This window comes from Podarcis muralis, chromosome 5 (genome assembly GCF_964188315.1).
Source record: "Podarcis muralis chromosome 5, rPodMur119.hap1.1, whole genome shotgun sequence".
NCBI classification, from domain to species: Eukaryota; Metazoa; Chordata; class Lepidosauria; order Squamata; family Lacertidae; genus Podarcis; species Podarcis muralis.
The window spans coordinates 31449997-31471296 of record NC_135659.1 but is presented as its reverse complement, the minus strand read 5'-3'; the positions used below and the strand labels follow the sequence as shown (position 1 = coordinate 31471296).

At 42.4% G+C, this 21300-nt stretch overlaps 1 protein-coding gene across 2 annotated transcripts in view; it reads right to left on the bottom strand.

The window, feature by feature from the left end:
• The window catches only part of LOC144327771 (uncharacterized), a 241161-nt gene that overhangs the window by 165932 nt on the left and 53929 nt on the right, over positions 1-21300 (bottom strand). The window contains exon 3 of one of the 2 annotated variants that reach the window (XM_077928495.1): positions 20622-20669. The exons of the other annotated variant lie outside the window; for it this stretch is intronic. Within the exon in view, the coding sequence (XP_077784621.1) occupies positions 20622-20669 (48 nt within the window). The remainder of the gene's footprint in view (positions 1-20621; positions 20670-21300) is intronic. 2 annotated transcript variants of the gene reach the window in all.

The window sequence follows — 21300 nt, the reverse complement described above, 5'->3', positions numbered from 1 at the left end:
GATATGCATTCCCACATTTTTTTTAATCCCACGAGCAATAAGGGTCCTACGATCGACCACGGTCACCCGGGGATCTACCTGTCAATCGCAGTTGACCGGTTGAACATGTATGGCCTAAAGCATTCACTGAGTTACCCTGAAGGAGTGTCTCCATCCCCATCATTCAGCCCAGACACTGAGGTCCAGCTCCAAGGGTCTTCTGGTGGTTCCCTCACTGCGAGAGGTGAGGTTACAGGGAACCAGGCAGAGGGCCTTCTCGGCAGCGGAGCCCTCCCTGTGGAATGTCCTCCCATCAGATGTCAAGGAGATAAAGAACGACACAGTTTTTAGAAGACATCTGAAGGCAGCCCTGTATCGGCAAGTTTTTAACATTCAACGTTTAATTATCTTTTTATATTCTGCTGGAAGCTGCCCAGAGAGCTGGGAAAACCCAGCCAGATGGGCGGGGTATAAATAAAATCATCATCATCATCATCATCACCACCACCACCACCATCATCATCATGGGTTAGTTGGGGTTATTTCTTAGCCCCAAAACTGGTTTGTAGGTAGCCTTGGACAAACCTCTCTCTGTTAGACTCAGTACTCTTTCTGTAAAATGGAATTAACAGTCTACTATTTGGAGAAATTTAGTGTATACTGCAGAAAAATACTGCCTAGAGCTAATGGGTCAAACAGCCTTACCATTTGTGCCTTTGCACAAGGACAGCCTTTGTTAAGTTTTCAAAGGGTTAACTGGGGAATGTTAAGAAGGAGAAAGGAAGAAAAATTAGAAGAACTGTGAAGGGGAAGAATGTGAAATTTGACTCTATGCAGCTTGTGTTTTGCTACACAGAGATTCAGTAATTTTTCTCATAGCAAATTATTAGAACATCAAGTTCTAGCAGGTATTTACTACCATCATCAATGCCCTCTCCTGATTGTGTGAGTTTAATGAAACTGGTACGCTATTGGCAATCAGGTGGATGCAATTCCAACAGTAAATTCAGAAGAGGAAATCAGAACGCAGGTCTCTCCCCCCGCCATACCCCCCCCCCCTTGAGAATAATCTGGTTGTAACTCTGACTTTCAGAAGGACAAAATTAAATTGGACCTTTCATCTACCTAAATAGAAATATTCCTCTTTCATGCACCCTCTCCCATTCCCTACTTTTCATTTCAAGTCCATTCCACCAGAAAGTCCTCTAGCATGAGCCTTGTTGAAAAGTTCAGGAACTGTGTTAAGGCCATTGCAGTTTTCTTAAATGTGTTGTAGACATTCTAAGCCTATAAGCAAACTTAAATATATGTACCTGAAACAATCGTGTCTTATTTATTTCCCTTTTTACCCCTACCTTCAGGTTGCTTCCCTTCCTTTGTTATTTCCCCGGTGTCAAATTTTAGATTGTAAGCTCCTTGGGGACAGGAGCTCCATAAAGCATAATGCACACCAGGGGAGCCAAGTTGTCCCCAAGATTGAGGAGGCCTGGTACGCATTGCATGTGTGTGACATCACATGCATGGAGTGATATCACATCTTCTGGAGAAGGCCAAGCATTCTGGAGGCACCGGCCACTGTGCCACACTCAGATGCGCACTGGGCCTCCTCTGCCCCCTCAACATTGAGGGGGTCCAGCCCCCTCCCAACAACTATTGAGGGGGCCAAAGACACCTCGACCCCCTAGAGTTGGTGTGCCTGATCCCCACTGACAATGATACACAGTGGAACTTTGGTTGTCGAATTTAATCCTTTCCGGGAGTCCATTTGACTCCCAAAAGCATTTGAAAACGAAGGCGCGGCTTCTGATTGACTGCAGGAGCTTCCTGCACTCAAGCGGAAGCCGTGTCAGACGTTCAGCTTCCAAAAAACGTTTGAAAACCGGAACACTTACTTACAGGTTTTTGGCATTTGGGAGTCAAAACGTACGAGTACCAAGGCGTTTGAGAACCAAGGTACGACTGCATAAAGAAAGAAGTGATCCTGTGACCATATTGCTTATGTTCCTGTTCTGTTTTCCCACATTTACCTGGCTCCCATGTCAAATTTCAGAGTGGAAGCTATGCAGGGGCTGCCTTCGTGTACTCTGTAAATTGCCATGCACTGATGCTATAATAAGAAAAAATAATAACAATTAATAAATAGTAATGATTCCATACTAACACCAGTGACTGAAAAGCAAAAAAAAAAGTGTCCACATGACATTTTATGCGAGCAATACATCCTGCAACACAGCTCTTAATATTACTTTAAACAATGAAATTATTCAGGAATCTGAGGAAATTCTTTGGAAGGGTTTGCTCGTTGGATTCCCCTAAGTCACAAACTGAAATACCACACGCAAGGAGAAATACAGTTCAGTTGCATAGTTCCATCTTGCATATGCAAATATCACAGCCCAATCTTATGTCAGCTTGAAAAGATAATGTCATGCAGAAAATTAAGACCATCTGATGAAACAATGTTATGAAATGTGGTTGGACAGAGCGGCTCATGGCATGTAACAGTTTCCACACCAAAACACAAGAGTCTGTGCAAGAAAACCTCAAATTCTGAACACTTCAGCAGAACGCAGTTTATTCACTGAGGGACAGCTGGTGTGTGTTTGTACGTGTATGTCTGCTAGTTAGGACAAGGCTGCATAGTATTTGTTAATTCAGTTTTGACACAGAAAATGTCTCATGTCTCAGGCTATTCATTATCAGTTTGTGAATTTCTGGGCCAAACTATGTTACAAGTTCAAACCCTGGTCTACCCCAACTGCATATCAAAGGTTGGGGAGGTGGGGGTGGGGAACAGGTCCAATTTTTTTTAGAGAGAAAAGAAAGCTAACCTGTCTCCTTCTGACCCACAGCTGGGCATGGAAGATAATTTCATTTGGTGCATTAAGTGAACAGACCAAATTCATAAATATTGTTTTCATTTGGGGCAGACTCCAACATTAAGCAAATAGGTTTGCTGTAAAGGTAAAGGTAAAGGGACCCCTGACCATTAGGTCCAGTCGTGGCCGACTCTGGGGCTGCGGAGCTCATCTCGCTTTATTGGCCGAGGGAGCTGGCGTACAGCTTCCGGGTCATGTGGCCAGCATGACCAAGCTGCTTCTGGCGAACCAGAGCAGCACACGGAAACGCTGTTTACCTTCCCGCTGTTTACCTATTTATCTACTTGCACTTTGAGGTGCTTTCGAACTGCTAGGTTGGCAGGAATAGGGACCGAGCAATGGGAGCTCACCCCGTTGTGGGGATTTGAACCGCCGACCTTCTGATCGGCAAGTCCTAGGCTCTGTGGTTTAACCCACAGCACCACCCACGTCCCACAGGTCTGCTGTAGCTTCCATCTATAATTTGGCCCTCATCTGGTGGCAATTTGGGGTGGGGGGGGGAGCTATTTTCTTTGGATTTATTTAGCCCCATCCTGTGGGCAAGACAAGAGGAAACAGAGAACCTGGGGCTTCCACATGAAACAGCAGGCCACTTTTGCCCCAATAATGTATAGTAAAACAAAATGTCACAATAGCCAACTCACCCCAAGACAGCAGCAAATAAAACAGAATGCAGCAGTATTATTTGGAAAGGGAAAGTAGGCAGAAGTGGGACCCAGGGCTTGATTCTAAAAGTAGTAGCCACACATTTGCCAGAATATCTCCTTCCGCCACGCTAACCATCCCCACTGTCACTATTTTTTAGGAATTTCCATTTTGCTCGGCCAGCCCACCTGACTCTGGGCCTTGCAGATATTTTGGACTACAGTTCCCATCAACACCAGTCAACACAGTGCTGCTGACTGGTGCTATTGGGAGTTGTAGTCCAAAATGCCTGCACAGCAGCAGGTTGGGGAATGCTGTCCTAAAGAATTTAACACGAACGTAAAGGCTTGAGGAGAACAAACAGGAGAGGCTAAAACACAAATATTTCGTTGCTACATTCCAGCAATCTCTTTCTGAAAGCTGATGAAAAGTCCTGACAGGCCTTTATTGGAACATAAATTAACTGCACCAGAGCCTCATTTCAAGAGTTATTTTGGAGGAGGGGGGCAGGAAACCTATACAATTAGTTTGGGACTATCAAAGCAATTCTAGAGTCCTTTGGTGGCACAGTGCTTATCTGCATTCACTCTCTTTCTCCTTCCCGCCATAAAATGAAATAGAAGTAAACATTCCCATAATACTGCATTATTTACCACTGGTAGTTTGATAATGTTAGAATCACTGAATTAATAGCATCACTGCTGCTAATATACGCTCAATAACGAGTTGGCATGCAGAGGCAAAAATCCCTATTCATTAACATTGCCTCACCTTCACATCTCTCCCTTTAGAAATTAATCCGTTCCCCCAAATAAACTCACTTGCTCGCCATTTGCATAATCCAGTTATCATTCCGGAGAATCCCATAAAAGGGCCTTAAATATGAGCTGTAGTAGCTGCAAAATTGTCTCAAGTGCCACTGCCAAAAACTCAGATTAATCTCAAATTAGCAGCTATGTTTGAAAACGCAGGCATATATTTGTCTTTTCTTCTCCTTGCTATTAATTCTGACCCAGCCACTAGTTGAAGTGGTCATGCAAACAACAAATAACCCTGTTTAAAGTAGGTCCACGATTAATAAAGTTACTAGGTGTACTGGAAGAAGCAAAGATCACCAGTGTTGAAGCAATGATTCTTCAACATCAGCTTTGTTGGACTGGTCATGTTGTGTGGATGTCTGATGAATGTCTTCCAAAGCAACCACTCTATTCCAAACTTAAAAATGGAAAGCGTAATGCTGGTGGTCAACAAAAGAGGTTTAAAGACTGTCTCAAGGCAAATCTTAAAAAATGTAGTATAAACACTGACAACTGGGTAACACTGGCCTGCGAGCGCTCCAGGTGGAGAAGAGCCTTTACCAAAGGTGTCATGGGCTTTGAAGACACTCGAATGCAGGATGCAAGGGAGAAATGTGCTAAGAGGAAGGCACGCTTGGCAAATCCACACCACGATAAACTCCCACCCGGAAACCAATGTCCCCACTGTGGAAGGACATGTGGATCCAGAATTGGCCTCCACAGTCACTTACGGACTCATTGTTAAAACCATGTTTATGGAAGACAATCTTACTCAGCTACGAGTGATTGCCAAAGAAAAGTTACTAGATCATTATTGTGAAATGTTCACACGTCGGTGCGTCAGTTCCATTTGTAGAATGGGAAGTTCAACCACCATCTAAAAATGAGGAACCAGTTATTCTTGACTCTGCCTTCAGTAAAGACCAGAAATTTGTACCTCTCTCCTTCTCTGCTTCATCATATTGGAAGAGGAAATCCCTCCATTTTACATTTTACCATGATTTTGTATTGAGACTTGAGTCTAGTGATTACTCTTGGCTACCAAACGGATAATTTTTGAATTTTAGTTTACTATTCTTATATTGATGTAAGGCGAAGGCATTGGCTTGATTTCGTGCTGGCAAGGCATTAATGAAAGTGATAGCCCCAATACGCTCAGCAAGCTACAATTCCAGAGTGATTTAATGATTAATCCTTCTTTCCAGGGAATTCTGGGAATTGCAACTCTGTGAGGGGAATCGGGGTCTTCAAACACCAATCAGTATCCTTAAGAAACTGCAGTTCCCAGGATTCTCTGAGGGAAGCCATGACTTCTAAAGTGGCATGAGAGTGCTTCCGGTTTATGGTATGGTTGTGGCCTTATATACTGACACATGTAAATGACACAGAAGCTGTTTTTCCTTCTCATATGCACAGAAGCAGCATCCCAAGCCAACTGCTGCTTTCGTTTTACTACTTAAGTTTTTCATTTACCTCAGGCATCTTTTGAACCTGAGGTTTTATTTTGTCCTTGTTGTTTTTAAAAAAGCAAAGTGTGCATTGACTTTTAGAAAGAGATAGATTCTTGCACCTTTCGCTGTTAGATGTTTCACTGTTTCTCCATCTCATCATTCAGCTGTTTCTTCTGGCAAAGCCAGAAACCAGGAAAGAGTCATCGAGTAAAAGAAAACCAATAAATTCTGAGCAATTTGCTGCTAGTCCTGTTGTCTTAGTCCAAATTGATCCTTTATTTACTTCACCCAGAAATGTTTCTGGTGACAAGTCCATCAATTCACTACCAGCCTAGATTAAATGCTAATAAACCAAATGTAAAGAACAAACAAAAAAAGTTAACCTTTTCATTATGGCTTTAACCAAAGGCACCAAAGAACTAAATTTTAGCATCAGCAAAATTTGGAATTTCTTTCTTTTCCCTTTAAAATTTGCAAATTATGCAGGGATTGTGAGTATTTGCATTTTCATAATACACAACTCGTGGAGTGAAATGACAGAAGCAGCTAGAAAATATTATTCTGGAAAACAAACAAGGAGGAAGGTGAATTCTCTGTAGAATGAGGACATAATGCTATTTGCCACAAGCATTTTACAGCGAATCAAATAATTTGAATGGATCTGAAAGATGAATTGGTCCATAGAGAACTAATGTAGTCCCTCCAGATGTTGTTGGACTTCCATACCTGACCTTTGGCCATCCTGGCTGGAACAGATGTGAGATTAAGTTCAACAACATATGGAGTACTCCTGGTCTAGTCCACCCTTTATTGATGTAGGAAAACCTCTAAAGGTAACTATCCAGCTTCAAATCTTCTAATGAAGGACAGTGGGGCCCCCCATTTTTAAAACGGAGAGAATTGCACTGCAAAATTCAGAAATGGCTGTGTTTTCATTCACACTTTTTTTTCAGGAAGTGTGAATGTCTCAAGTTCACCTTGCAATGTGAATTGAATCGAATTTCTCCCCCCCAATCCTGGCTTCCCATAGGTATCTGCTTGGCTATTGCTGGACTAGATGGTCTGATGCATCCTAGTTGGCCCAAGAGATTTCGCTGCCTGAAGAGATGGAGCAGTGAATGGTACCCTCCCATCCGTAAGTCAACTTGCATTAGTAATCAAGACCAGACAAGGCTGCTGTTGTTTTGCACCTGAGGCAGAAACCACAAGTACCTCTTTCCCCTCCCTGTCAGAAAAAAACACAACAACAATAAAGTAAACAATGAACAATTTTCACCCCTTTCATGACACTCCAAACCACCTGTCTAAAGTGGCAGCCCCTCATTCTGCAAAATGGCAGGGTGGGCCCAGCGGGAGAGTGTGGAAATGAACACAAGTTGTTTGGAGACTCTATGGTTATATCCAAGGCACTGTGAAGAGTTACCATGGATATCTGTCACCATGGAAAATTCCTCAAAGATGAAGGGGGCAAGGTCAGCACACATGTAATGTGCATTGTGTTCCTCAAGCCACTTTGAGCTCACTGAGAACTATTGTCTATCCCCATTCATGAGGGTGGCTTAAAAAAAAAACCAAAAAAAAAAAAAAAACCATGTTGAGAATGAGATGAAAAGAAAAACCTGAATATTTTTCTCCTTTTAATCTCCAATCGAAGTACCTACAATGTGAAACCAAGCTACCCTTGGGGCACTTTGCTACATTTATTAGAAACCAAAGATTAGAACCATTTTATGGAAATTAAAGATAATGTGGAACATTTGTCAACCTCACAGCCACACAGAAATGTGGAACAGCATCACGAAAAGCTTCTCAGACAGCATGTAAAATGGATTCAGCCCAGCTAGTTGGTTGTGGCTACCCGTGTAGCATAAGTAACTTTTAAAATTGGCCACTTCTTTCACTGCTGAACCACTATCACCTCCTGAGTTCTGCTGATGAGTGAGTCGGGGCTTTTCCATGTTATACATCCCAAACAAGTGCGAACTGCATTTTAGATACAGTAATATCTGTAGTTTCAGCAGTGGTATGGTTAGGTGATTTTAGGCTCTGAACTTTCAGAACAATCCTAACTGCAGAAATCTGGTTACCTCTATCCCAAATTATATTCAGGAGTGGGGCCACTGCTAGCTGAGCCAACCCAAACCTGACAGAGTGAAAACAAGCCTTTAGAATCCAGTTTGACATACACCAATCTTTTGGGTGTAAGTTTTGCTGGGTTGCTAGATCATATGACTGACCTGAAAGAGCTAAATCATTTTAGACTCAGGAATTAATAGCTTTCTCCCTCAATCATTCCATCGCATCCTTGAGATGATGCAGTCACTGTATTTGGAGAGCCTCCTGTTCATTTTGCTGAATGGGGCTCTGGACTTATGCCCCAAAGTCCTCCTGCCCCAAGACACTGCTGCTCTTGTAATCATAGAGCTGTAGAGTTGGAAGGGACCCCAATAATCACCTAGTCCAAACTCCTACAATGAAGGAATCTCAACTATAAAATCTTGTTAAGCCTGAGTCCATTCTGAGCTTCGGCCCAACTGACCTTCACCCTATAACTGTTGGCTACTCGTGCAATGGGGTCTCCCGCTGCCGCTGCCACCGCACCACCGGAGCGCGATTTCTGTTCTCATCCTGAAGCAAAGTTCTTAACCCGAGGCACTATTTCTGGGTTAGCAGTGTCTGTAACCTGAAGCGTATGTAACCTGAAGTGTATGTAACCCAAGGTACCACTGTACTCAGCTTTCACTTGCCTAGTATGAAACCCAAAAGGACATTATCCCTCCCCCACAAGGTTTCCAGTACTTCTACTTCATCAACCAGTTCCTCCTTGTTGGTCAGAATCAGGCCCAAGACACGTGATCTCCTAGTTGCTTCTTCCACCTTCTGGGAAATGAAATTGTCAGTGAGGCAATGGGAAAAATTGTTGGACCTTACATTCTTGTCAGAGTTTGAGTTCCAACAGGTAGCTGAAATCTCCCATGATTTCCTCTTTTCTCAGTGCCTCAGATCTTTTGAAGATGCAGACAGATTCTCATGTGGCTTGACGCCTAGCACGTGGTCCTGCCACCTTCACAATTTTTGCCCCCCCCCATGATGTTGAGCAGGAAATGCATATTGTGATGATGTCAGAACATGGGGCTAGAGAAGGAGAGGTGGAAAACACACCCAAAAAGGTGCTAGTTTCAGTGGTATCTCCAAGTCTCCTTGCAGTTCTGCCCCTTCACAGGAGAGGGAACAGTGACGACAACAGCTGGCATACAGGAAAGTGATCGGTTTGACTGCAGGATCACTCCCCCCCTCAAAAAAAAATACAGTCCAGGAGGGTCTATTGTTCTGCTTTCCTCCAGCTGCTTACATCTGTCCATGCTGTAATCTAAACAGTTCTAATAAATCAGTGCAATAAGCTAACGTAGCTAATATCTACCCACTAATAAGACTAGAGAAAAGTTCAATTGTGGCCATTTTGTCTTCTTCCCTGTGATCTATCATTCGATACCAGAAAGAAACAGGCATGGGGTGGGGGTGGGGAAGAAATGTGTGTCAAATTAAATGTATAAACATTTAACAAGGTGTAAGTAAAGTCATCTGTCCCACGTACAAATCAGTGCAGGGAGAGATACAATGTGCTGCGCTGAAACACAAGGTTTATTACTTAATGACCCTCGTTTTATATTCCTCACAGCCTAAGCACAGGTTTTGTACTGTTCAGGCAATAAAGGAATCTCCTTGTGTCATAAATCACATTCCGATCTTTAGCCAACCGACTCCAAAGTATATCATCACATCATTATACCAAGGAATTCTTAAGAACAAAAACTGCACAATATCCGCAGAAGGGACAACTTTCCCAGGGCAAGTGAAGACTTGGAGCTTGATGTTACGGGAGACAGTCTGTCTCTCCTTCTCTCTTGTGATAAGATCTAGTGCAGAGGTGGGGAACCTCCAAAAGCTTCCCTACAAGCCTCTCTTTGGCACCCCATGGAACTCTCCCGAAGCCATGACTCCACTTCAGGCCATGACCCCCCTTGGCCCTGCTCCACCCCCTCAAGTGCTTTTGATTGGCTGGAAAGTGCCTTTGAGCACTGATAATCCCTCACGCTTACCTGGATGGAGTAGGCAGAGATGCGGGGCGTGGACTGGTTGGACACAGAGGAATGGTGGGAGGAACCAGCTGGGGAACCACCAAGTGAAGGAGGCTCAGAGCCTGGGGAGTGGTGATGAGACAATGATGAGTGGGCAGACAGAGAAGACAAGGAACAGGAGGTGTCAGAAGCTGAAGAGGAAACAGGGTTTAGTGAGCGGGGAGAGTATGTGTCAGAGAGGAGTCCAGAATCAGAAACAGAAGCTGAAGCAGGCTAGTGGGAGAAGGGAGGCCAAGAGGCAGAGATGAGTCAGGCTGGAGAAGAGTCATGGGTGTTTTCTCCTCCTGCTGTGACAAGCTCCCTTCTCCCCCCACCTTGTCTCCCAGAACCAGAAGCGGGCTGAAACGGGCAGAGCAGTGGCAGGCTGCAACTAGATGCAGTCTCAGATTGCTTGGGAAAAGCCCTGGAGAGGAGGAGGCTTGGATGGCTACATGTGCATGTGCTGGGTTCATACCCAAGGCAAGGAGGGAGCGATTCCCTCCATATCCTTTTGCTGGAGAGCCACAGCCTAGGGAGCTGAAGAGATGCTTTCCTATGATAATTAGATAAATTCTCACCTGCTCACATTCCTTTGAATTTGGTTAATTGAGTTAATGCTTGTTTGCAGTTCCTCCAGTTTGTTATATTTTAATAAATATAACCTTATTCCAATTCTGTTTCCTTTTTGAGTGTGGGAGCAGGGTCTCACCCCAGCTTAATATTGATCCATAACAGAAACTGTTATGATTGGTTTCTTTATAAAATAGAATAAAAAACTTTACATCTAAAATAAATAATTGTCTAAGCAGTCAGGATCCAAGTGCAAAAGAAGGCTGTCATTAGATTTTTATTAGCGAGCGCTAAGCGCCCCAGTTGGGAACTTCTATGAATTTCTGAACAAAAAGGACTTCTGATAGTGGTAGTATGATGATAATTCTAAATTTCCTCTTTGCAGCTGCAGCTGATCCCCAGTATTTGCTAAAATCTCTCCTTTTTTGTGACTTAACAGTTATTGGCTCAGCTACTATATTGCCTTAGAGCACTTTTTTTCCTGTGGAACCATGAATTAATTCCACATGGCAATACGACTCCCCCTACTCCTCAACCTTTTCCTTGAGGTGGTTATAAAACGTCTGTAGAGAGCAACAATTTTTATTCTACTTAATAACAACTTCTATAAGGGCACGAGTTTTAGTGGAGTTTAAGTACAAAACACACCATCTCAACTAGCCCTTTTATGTTACAAAACTTCCATTAAACTAGGGCAGGAACATTCATTTTACGCAAATATTCCTTAAATCAGGGTGTTGTTTTGGTTTATTTTATTTTTTGCGGTTCGTACACCTGTAATTTGAATGAAAATCTTGAGAGACATCAAAACTTAGACAAGTGCTTTTGCTTTTAGGCAGCTACTTAAAACTTCTATTTTTAAGAAGGCTTTCCCTGAAAAATGACTCAGGCATTTTATCTTGCATATCGTGTAGACTATTGTAACACAATGCTTTCAAGATCTGTTTTTTAGACTGTAGCATATACTTTATTTTTACTATACACATGCTGTTCTTTTGATGGCTTTGTTGTACACAGCTTTGAAAATATTTATCTGACAAAGTTGCCTAGCCAGTGGGATTTACCAAGTGCTTAACTTCGGCTGCATTGTGCCTGCGAGGAGGAAATGCCACCCCTAAAAGTCTGCAAATGCATGCCCATTTGCTAAATGAGGAATCCCAGAGTTAGAAGGTTCCAAAAGCCTATTGGTAGTTAAAGAAAGCCTGACAACATGGCTGCAGCAACTACACTCCAGTGAAAAATGACCTTATTTATGATAGCAAATTATGCCACATGGGTGTGGCTATTCTGACTTTTCCCCAGTGGTAGATTCAAGGAATTCACAGAAATGCAAAGCACATCCTAAAGCTAATCAATTGCACCAGCATTGTCTACTCAAAATCTTAGCTAAAAGTTCCAGAAACGTAAAGCCACTCTTATTTAAGGTTTGGATGCCTCACTCTTAAGCACTTGCAACCTTGGCTCCAGGTCGGGCTCCAGGTTTGAAGAGCCCTGGGCAAGCTGTTCTTGGTGAGTCCCCTCCCTATACTAGGAGAGCCTTTCTTGTTTCTAGGTGGGCAGGCAGACCTTTTTATCCATAATGATGATGGGGGAAGTGCTCTATTTCGCTCTAGGCAATGCCTATGAACTCTGCTCCCTCCTCCAGGCTTATTTGCCACTGCCCAGGCCTACTGTGGATTCAAATGCCATTCTCAAAATCCTGTCCCCAAAGCAGGCAGACTTCAGGCAGAAGAAATAAGCCTGGAGAGGCCAACCAAGCAAGATGGAAATGATCACCAAGAGAGGGCCATACAGAGGACGCATAAACCAAAAGAACTTGAATACACAGCAGCTTCTGGAGAGAGAGAGAGAACTCTGCAAGGGTCAGCTGTTTGTAATGCAAAACTGAAACTGAAACCACAGTGCCTGAGAGGTGACTCTGGCAGTTCCTGTTATGGCAAGCCAGCAGGGCCAACAAATTACATGCATAGCAGAGTGCGTTGGCGGAGAGATGGGCAGGAGGAGGGCATGGGAGGCCAAAGGAAGTTTGCTTGTTGCAGGACAAAGGCGCTGAGACAGGAAAAGGTAGCCAGTCAGGTGGGGAGCACAGCCAATAGAAAAATAGGGGCTGTAGCAATAATGGGTGAGCAGAGTCTACAGCCAGGCCTAGGCAGTCTACACCATGTTGTGCTCTGGCAAAGCTTGCAAGGGTCACTTGCATGCCCATTTTGTCCAAATGGTCAGGCTGGCTGTGGCTTTGACCTAGAGGAAGTAGTCGTGCACACTTCCAAGTCACTAAGCCCTGAGCCTCTGCCATTTGTGTGTGAAGTGAGCCAAGCATGTTGGCATTGCCAGTTTGGGGGTTGCATTATTAGGCTATCCAGGAATGTGAGAAAATCCCAATATTTAAAATTTGACACTGCATGGAATAACAGTTCCCACCAGAAAGCAGGAATATGCTGTAACACAATGCAACAAAAAATCAAAATCAATTTTTTTTGTTATGATGTGCCTTTTTGGGGAGGTGTTTAGTGTAGCCTCACATGATGGACACTAATTATTGTGGCACCTTATTGGCAGCAGCTGCTGGACAGAAAAGGCCATGTGTAGGATCCAAACAAGTTCTTAGTTTTGTCTCCTGCTTCCTTCTATAATCTCAAGTTTATTTATGGCTAGCCGAAGCCGGATGTCAAATCTGGGTCCCTCAGAACAAAATCTTAATAATTAACTGGCAAAACTGAACATGATCGTTTCTGACACACCTACACTGGTAATTATTGCTTTGAGGCCATTTACTAATGAAATTAATGTATTCATTGCCCTAACAAATTAGCATAACTCATACATAATGCCCCACATTTCAAGACCTTCCTAGGAAAACAACACTTAATAGTGCAGAGTGAAATGGCAAGGGCATGGCAGAGAGGCAGCCTGCTCTGAATGACTGCATGTTAAAAGCCGCCATGACTAAGAGAGTATTATAAAGCAGAATGTAAACACAGTATGGGTAATAATACCATTAACAGGGTCACCAAAGGCATACTGTTCATTATCATTTTTGCACTTCAAAAAATATTCAGATCTTATGACGGTAGTAACCACAAAATTTAATAAGCTTGCTACTTCTTGCTGCTACATAGCAGGAAAATCATTCTTTGCAGAAGCAGTTACTTCTTCCCCATTTCATTGATAATGATTACATGGCTGATGTTTCTCCTCTTAGCAGGAGGAACGTAACATGTCTAGGATCATTAAGGAGAGAGAAAACGCAGTAGATTGGTCAATGATATAAAAATGGTAAATGTTAATTCTAGGATCAAGGAACTTATGGGTTAAGAGGAGAGTTTAGATGCTTACAAATTCAGTAATGTACCCAAAAGCATGGAAATTAAATGTGTGGGTTAACTTACATGCTGTGGAAGTGTTCTACATGTAAACACAACCAACTCGTCACCCATGGCACCTTGTCAAATGCACAGGCCTCCAGCAAATATATACAAGTCACTCGTTGCCTGCTGGAGGATAGTTATTTGTTGCCTTTGGGGGTGAATGTCATTTCTCAATCCTAAAATAAGCATGGAGAAATCAAGCATGGAAAACTGACTGCCGTTCCTCTGCTGCGGCACACAAGGCAGTGTTGGGAAACATGCATTTATTTCTTAATCCATTAAAGATGTTCAATCAATCATTAAAAACACACACAAACACACACAAGCAGACAAACACTGTAAGAGTCAATGCGGTGGAGTGGTTGCAGTGTTGGACTAGGAGGAGGGCGAGACAAGGACCATGTTCAAATCTCCATTCACTCCATCAGTGAATGCTTGTTTACTTGAGGTCTCAGATGCAACTCCTGACATCTCTGGAAGGTAAAGCTCTAGGACTGGGGGAGGAGATTAGTATGAAGACCTAGAGAGCCTCTGGCCATCAGGGTGGACGATATTGACCTAGATTGACTAGTGGCAGCTTCTGATGTTCTTGTTCCTCATCATTGCAAACAATGCTGTCAGACTGGGCTTTCACTTGTGGACTGAACAGATACAAAGGATTTTTAGCACATTATATGTGTTAATTGGCTTCCCGTGCCACGATGTCTGTGGCCTCTCCACAATCCTTTCTATAGCGTATTCATGGTGATCTATGCTCATGATGCTATGGGGGCGGTCATACATGAATCCACTTTCAATGTTGTTTACAATGGCAAAGGTTTCAGAGCAGTCACCTTACTTCATTTCCAATTGGGGCCTGTCCTATAACTTCCTCCTGAAACACTGTAACTTTTTTGTGTGTCCCATTTTCATTGCCTCTGGATAGCAATGGTGTGTTAGTATTGGGGAAGCATTGCAGAACAAACAATAAAGCAGAACAAACCTGCCACTAATGCACTCTTATTGCGGCAAGAGCATGTTGCAAAAGACACCCACAATAAAACACCAGTCTGGAGGGGTCCTCTGTCATCCAGAGCTGTTTTTCGAAGAACCACCATTAAGTTTCACTTTGCTCTGACCTCACTTTTTGCAACACTTCATGCCTCTGATGAAGCAGAGCGGAGTCTGTGATAACTTATGCCACAATTTTGCTAGTCTCTAAGGTGCTACAGGGCTCTTTGTTATTCTGTGCATATTTATTCAAAAATAAGTCTCGCTGGCTTCAATGGGGCTTACTTCCAGGCGGATAGGATTGTGGCCAAAATCACCATTCAACAAAATTAAGAAAATAAGAATCAGAAACCCATCTTTATAAGAGCCTCAAAGAATTAATCAGTCACTGCCCATGCTGTGAAAGGCACACTGAAATAACAGCAATTTGAGCTGGTGTCTGAGGAAGGGTAAGGAAGGAGCTGATCAGATATTCCAGTGCAAAGAATTCAGTAATATGCATAGATGAACCAGGCTAAGCTGTCTGAAACTTGAACCAAAGGGTGGGGGTGTGACTTCTCTGGTGTAGGCATAAAGTGCTGGGCCATAAGGGAACATCTGAAATGCAGAAGAATCCACATTTCAAAGACCTTGCTATGTTAAAGGTCACTTAACTGCGTCAAGTGGTCCGTTTTCTATCCAACAGTAACAGATTTGAGAAGGAAGTTGACAATTCTCTTCTCCATTACTCTGGAACGAAAGAACTCCCCTTTGCACAACACCGACAATGAGATGCAGAGTTTTTATTATTCTTCCAAACTCAGCCCATTTGCAAATCTGTATCATATTTCACAGAACTCCAGAATAGTTTCTTGATTAAGATGCTGCATTTTATCATCCATCATGACTTACATGCCCAGACATTCCTACACCCACCACATTCTTCTTGGGTGATGAAACTGTAGTCTTCCAACAGCAAACAACAACAAATGGGACTAGTGACTACTGTCTCTTTTGCCTTTCCATTGCCCAGAGGACAAAAGTATGTCTCAGAGGTCTTCCAGATCACACTGTATACCAATTTGAACGCTTACATTCGAATCAACAACATCAGTTTGCTAACACATAGAGGGAAAGGAGGGTTTGAATGACTATTCTTGGACTCTGAAAAAGTACTCCCTTCGAACAAAGTAAGGGTAGAATGGAGAATTCACTAGGATGCTTTTACTTATGAATCCACTAACAAAATGAATCAAGGATTATTGTGAAATAAAGCAGTAAGGGTTGGGATTGTGCAACTAGTGACGCCCTCATATGTTCTACTAGTTCTGGGGTGAATTGTGGTTCTGGTAGGAATGACTGCACAATTGTTTTCTCCATGTTGTGTTAAAAGTAAAACACAGTTGCTGCCTGGGCCCAGATGCAGCACCAAAAGCGGTCTGCTACCCAGGAAGGATAGGATGGAGAAATGGAACATAAAAACATAATTAGTTTGTTTTGCTTCCCATCCAACATTTAGGCTTTGTTTACTGTACTGAGATTATATCTGAGATGTGTGGTAGATATATTTTGTCCAAGTACCTAGGGAAGGGGTCACCCACCTCTGCTTGCTCATTTGTAAGTTTCTCAGGTGCCACAAGATTCTTTGTTATCCTGTACATATTTATTCAAGAATAAAATGTTGCCTTGTTCAATGGGGCTTACTATCATCTTACTTACTTGTTGCACTATAATCTGGGTGTCAGAAATCATTTCTGAGGAGAGTTAATGTGCAACCAAATTGAGACACAGGTGAGCATCCTGCCTTAGGAACACGGGTCTAGGGATGGGTGAATCTGTCAATTTCAGTTTCTCTCAGTTTCTCATTTTCCTGGTCTTCAGTTCCCCACATTTCCACAGCAATTTGCATTGTTAAAAGAGTCCTCACAGAAATTCATCAGCTCCTAATACACACATTTGCGCCTTTTTACCTAATACACAATCTTGGAAAGCAATGTAACACGCGCCCATATTTTTTTGGTTTCACCAATATTGAGGAAGATGGTCCTCAAATATATCCATTGGCTGGAGAACCGCATTGCCAAATTTGGGGAAGTGTGAGTGTCAAAGGACAGCTTCACTTTGGCTTGCATAGTTTCAGGAAGTGAGAATTCAACAGGTTCCCCTTAAAATGTGAACCGAACCAAATCCCCCCGCCATCCCTACATGAAGCCAGACATGATGGTCCTTCCTGCAGTGCCTTAAATGTAGCTCTTGCAGTGGCTTTCTGTAAATATTATCGTTGGTAATCACTATAACAGTTTTCTGTCTTTTCCCCATCTAGACTGTAATGAATAGGATGAGCCTTTGTTCACGAATGTTCCTTCCCTTAAGTGGATTTAATGACTTCACATTTTGTAATTTACTTGAGCACTGGAGGTTTATTAAAACAGAGCATTGAATTGACCCACATACCTGTGTCACAGGGCTGTTGTGGAGTTTCATAATGAGATGTTTGCAAAGCGGGGTTTTTTTCTAAGTGAAAAGTGCTAAGTATCTTTATTGCAGCACGATAGAGATCACAGAACACAAGTGAATTAGTGCTAGGCATTAATCCTTATAAGGGTAAACATACCACGGGCAAAATAACATTGCAGTTATTTTTTTTCAAACATCCAGCACTTCATTAAGTACCACATAGGGTTATATAACTCTGTGAAGGCATAACTATGCAAAGTTTATAATCACAACATGGAGAAAAAATGTTCTCACGGATTTTGCTTCTACGCAGAGAAGCAGGCCACACAGAGTTCCTGCAGCTCAATGGAGCTAGACCCTCTAGACACAGAAAAAGACAAGAGTTGCCTACTTGGACTTTTTCCAAAATTAACTCCTAATGCAGAGATCACAGCTGTCCCTGCCAAAACTGTGAGTGCAGTTGGCCCGTTGGGAGTAAAAGATCTACAGCATGAAGTCATCAGACTCAACTGGATTTTCATAAACTGATAACCAGGATTTTGCATTTTAAAATACTTTTTGTTGGCAGTTTTAATCTGTTTCTTGTCCAGTAGGTCCTGCTCAGTCTTAGTTGTGGTGAGCTCTTTAGGCATTTCACCCTAATATTAGAGGCCAAATTCTGTACCATGTTGCCCCATGCAGCAAAATATATTGAGGTCCGCATATATAACTGAGACTCAAATCCTAAATACACCTTCCTGGAATTGAATCCCATTAAACTTCTGTGCAGACATGCATAATCTTGCACTGCCAGAGCCACTTTCTGAACAACTCAGGTTCATAAACCATGGGTTTAAGCTGATTTCTTTCAAACTAACCACAGTTAATGTTAACGACAGTTTCTGGTGTGGATGACATGCTGAACAAATGTAGAAGCAAACGTTTCAAACTGCTCCTCCTGGCCAGATGAGAGGAGAAGCATGCAAGCAATTGAAGCTAGGCTTGTTTACATCTTGCTACACCATAGTTTAGCTGGACATCTGAATGCAGCAACTGAATCTAAACACAGGTGTGCTTTTGGTTCTGCTGTTATTTTGTGCATTATCTTCTCTTCTCCTGATAATGGTCTGGTGAGTCTGATGGTCTTGAAGATGGAAAAAAAACTAGTTTCTTTATACATCCATCTGTAGCTTTTTCTATACATGATTGAAGTTCTTTGCTACTTTCTTTCAGGGCAGTGGTTGTGTGCAACTTGACCTCCACAGCATGGCTCTGTAACAGTACTTACAGAGTTGCTGTTGAAAGCCCCTTGCTCTTTTTCAAATGTATTTTCATGGGTTAAAACAAAAACAAAAACTGGCCTAATCAACATGTGTTGCCTTTTAGAACTTCTGTTTTGAACATCTATAGCTCAACAAGACTTCTGAGTTTAGAACCTTTGGAAATGCCATCTCTGTGAGATTCACAAAGCTTCTAAGATTATTATTCACCCAGAATTTTGAAGGCTCTTGAAGCAATTCTATTTATGTGTGAGAAGAAGACACAGATGCTGATCAATCAAAGATGGAAGCGGTGCAATCACAAGACTCCAACCTCCTGAGTCTCCTGTATAAAACTTTGATATCTAGCACTTAAAGCAAATTCAATCCAGACAACTTTAATTCAGAACACTACCAGCTGTCCATGTCTGTGACCCCCATTTTGACTTACAGAAGACCACCCTATACATTGCATACAGGTCCCCAGGTTTAAAGCATTGTTCTTTTAAGGTGCTACATTAACATCTTGGATTGCGCCCCTTAATCAACCATTAGTACAAGCCAATACATCAACCTCTGTGCGAGGAAGTGTGGCTTACTGTCATTGCAACAGTTATGGCAGATCAAGTTTGACTGTTACAAAACACCAGCCATTTTATTTGTTCCTGTACAATTGTTTTTAATCCCTTAACTTTCTTAGGTATTGGGCTGCATCTTCTTCCCTCCCTTCTCCCATCCTTTGTCTACAGAAGAAATGATGTATCCTTACTCATGTAAATAACATCCAGATGAATAATCATGGATGGCATCCAAGATAGACATGTCAGGTGAAGTAAACATTCTACAGCAGAACAACCCCTTAAGCTATTCCTTTGTAATACTCTTACCTGCGTCTGCCACAACGATTCTTTCACATGATGCACCTCTGAAAGGAGCATTTGATGGCTGAAGTGCCATTTGAATTAGGGAATTAGACGGTGAAGAGCAAAGACCTTCTATCAAGAATTGCGAAAACAATGCTACCAAACGCATAGGAACCAGAGGCCCCGCTTTTCACAGATGCAATACAAGTCATGTATGACTTCTTTTTCAATATGCACTAGGCCAATGCGATAATGCAAATGGATCTGTTGTTGGTACAGACTATTTTCAGCTGTTTTGTGTTGACGCTGAAGCAAGGACTGCAGACAAATGGGCATCTGATTGGCTCCAGTGACAGTAAGATGTTTGGCTAGCTGGGCGGCCACCAGCCTGATCTGGCAGACAGGAGTTCTTATGCACATTTTTTAAAAGTGTGGAACTGTGGTCCTGTTGCAGTTTGAAGCACTTTGACCAAGATGACCATATTAGAACACTAAAACAAAGGGACACTGGCCAAGCAATCAGCATTTCTACTGGCCACCAAAGATGTTGCTGGGTATATATACCTGTGATTGATAAACAAATTAATTTGTCCACATGTGCGTAACCAGGGGCAGTCTAGACTGCTCAGCTAGCCAGGAAAAAAAATGTGGATCTCTATCCATTGGGAAGCATGTGTACATGTTTTGAATGGTTTCAAAAATATCAATATGTAAAAACCCCACACCAGCACAAACAAAATAAAATAATCTGCATTATTAACAGAATATGCACATCAAGACCATTTGTGACACATTGAAGCACTTTGGGTGGTATTCAACTAAATAATTGCAGGAGTGGAATGACTTCTGCCTGTGAAACATGTCCTTCCCTCCTCTCCTCCTATCAGCCACCCTATGCCATCCCCAAATATGCTTCCAAAAGTTTGGGGAACCCCCAGAACAGATTTAGGTGCTGTAGGATGAAAAGAGTCTTCTGAGCAAGGGGAAATCCTTGCACTAATAGGCCCATTGACTTAGTACTACATTGAATTCCACCCATTATCTACCATATCACAGTGACCATCACAACAATCTTAAAATGTAAGCCAGTTCTGTGATTTATATATGATGCAAACTGAGGATGAAAGACGAGTGACAACATCATCTAGTGGTTTTGTGGTTGAGTTCCTAGTTCTTAGCTCATACTACGTTTGACTAGCTCTCAGGTTAAAAACGGTTTCATTTTACTCTTAATCAGAAGTTTTATGAAGAAATGATGTAAGTAAAGAATAATAATGAGTGACTTACCTCGGCTGTACACACTTTGCACCTTGGAGCACCTTCACCCTGAAGACCCTGTAAAAAGAAGAGGCATTTAGGAGTAAAACTGATCTCAAAAATGGGTGCTGCAGAAAGGGGGGGGGGATGAACATATGAAAAAACATCAGCATTATCTGCTTGGCAGCACCGAAGACTCGCAGGGCCAGATCAGTAATGCAAAATGAATGTTTTACAGTTTCAGAATGTGGTTCACATGTGATAATTGGCACCATTCTTGCATTGTAATTTTTTCATTTTATGCTAATGCTCTTAATTAGTCCTCAAGTCAATAAGGCACAAAAAGATAATGGACAATCAGCTTAAAACAGGGCTCAGGACTGCGGAGTCTCTCTGAGCCTCGAGAAGTAATCAAGTTTATGGTGTTTAACCTTCATTCTCAAAGAGAAAATGGATCTCGCGCAGCTTTGGCGGGACAAAGCATTCAATAAGTATTGTTTCATTTTTATGGCATATCATTCCAATTTTTTAAAAAAATGTAATGTTACTTTTAGAAACCACAGTGTCTACAGTGTCATAAATTAAGGCTGTGCAGCAGCAGTGGTGCCCAGGGATCATTGCCCCCAATGGCGTCATGGAAGTGAGCTGTGAATGCGGGAGACTTAGGGCCAGTTCAAATGTAACACAAAACCATTATTTATTAGAGTGG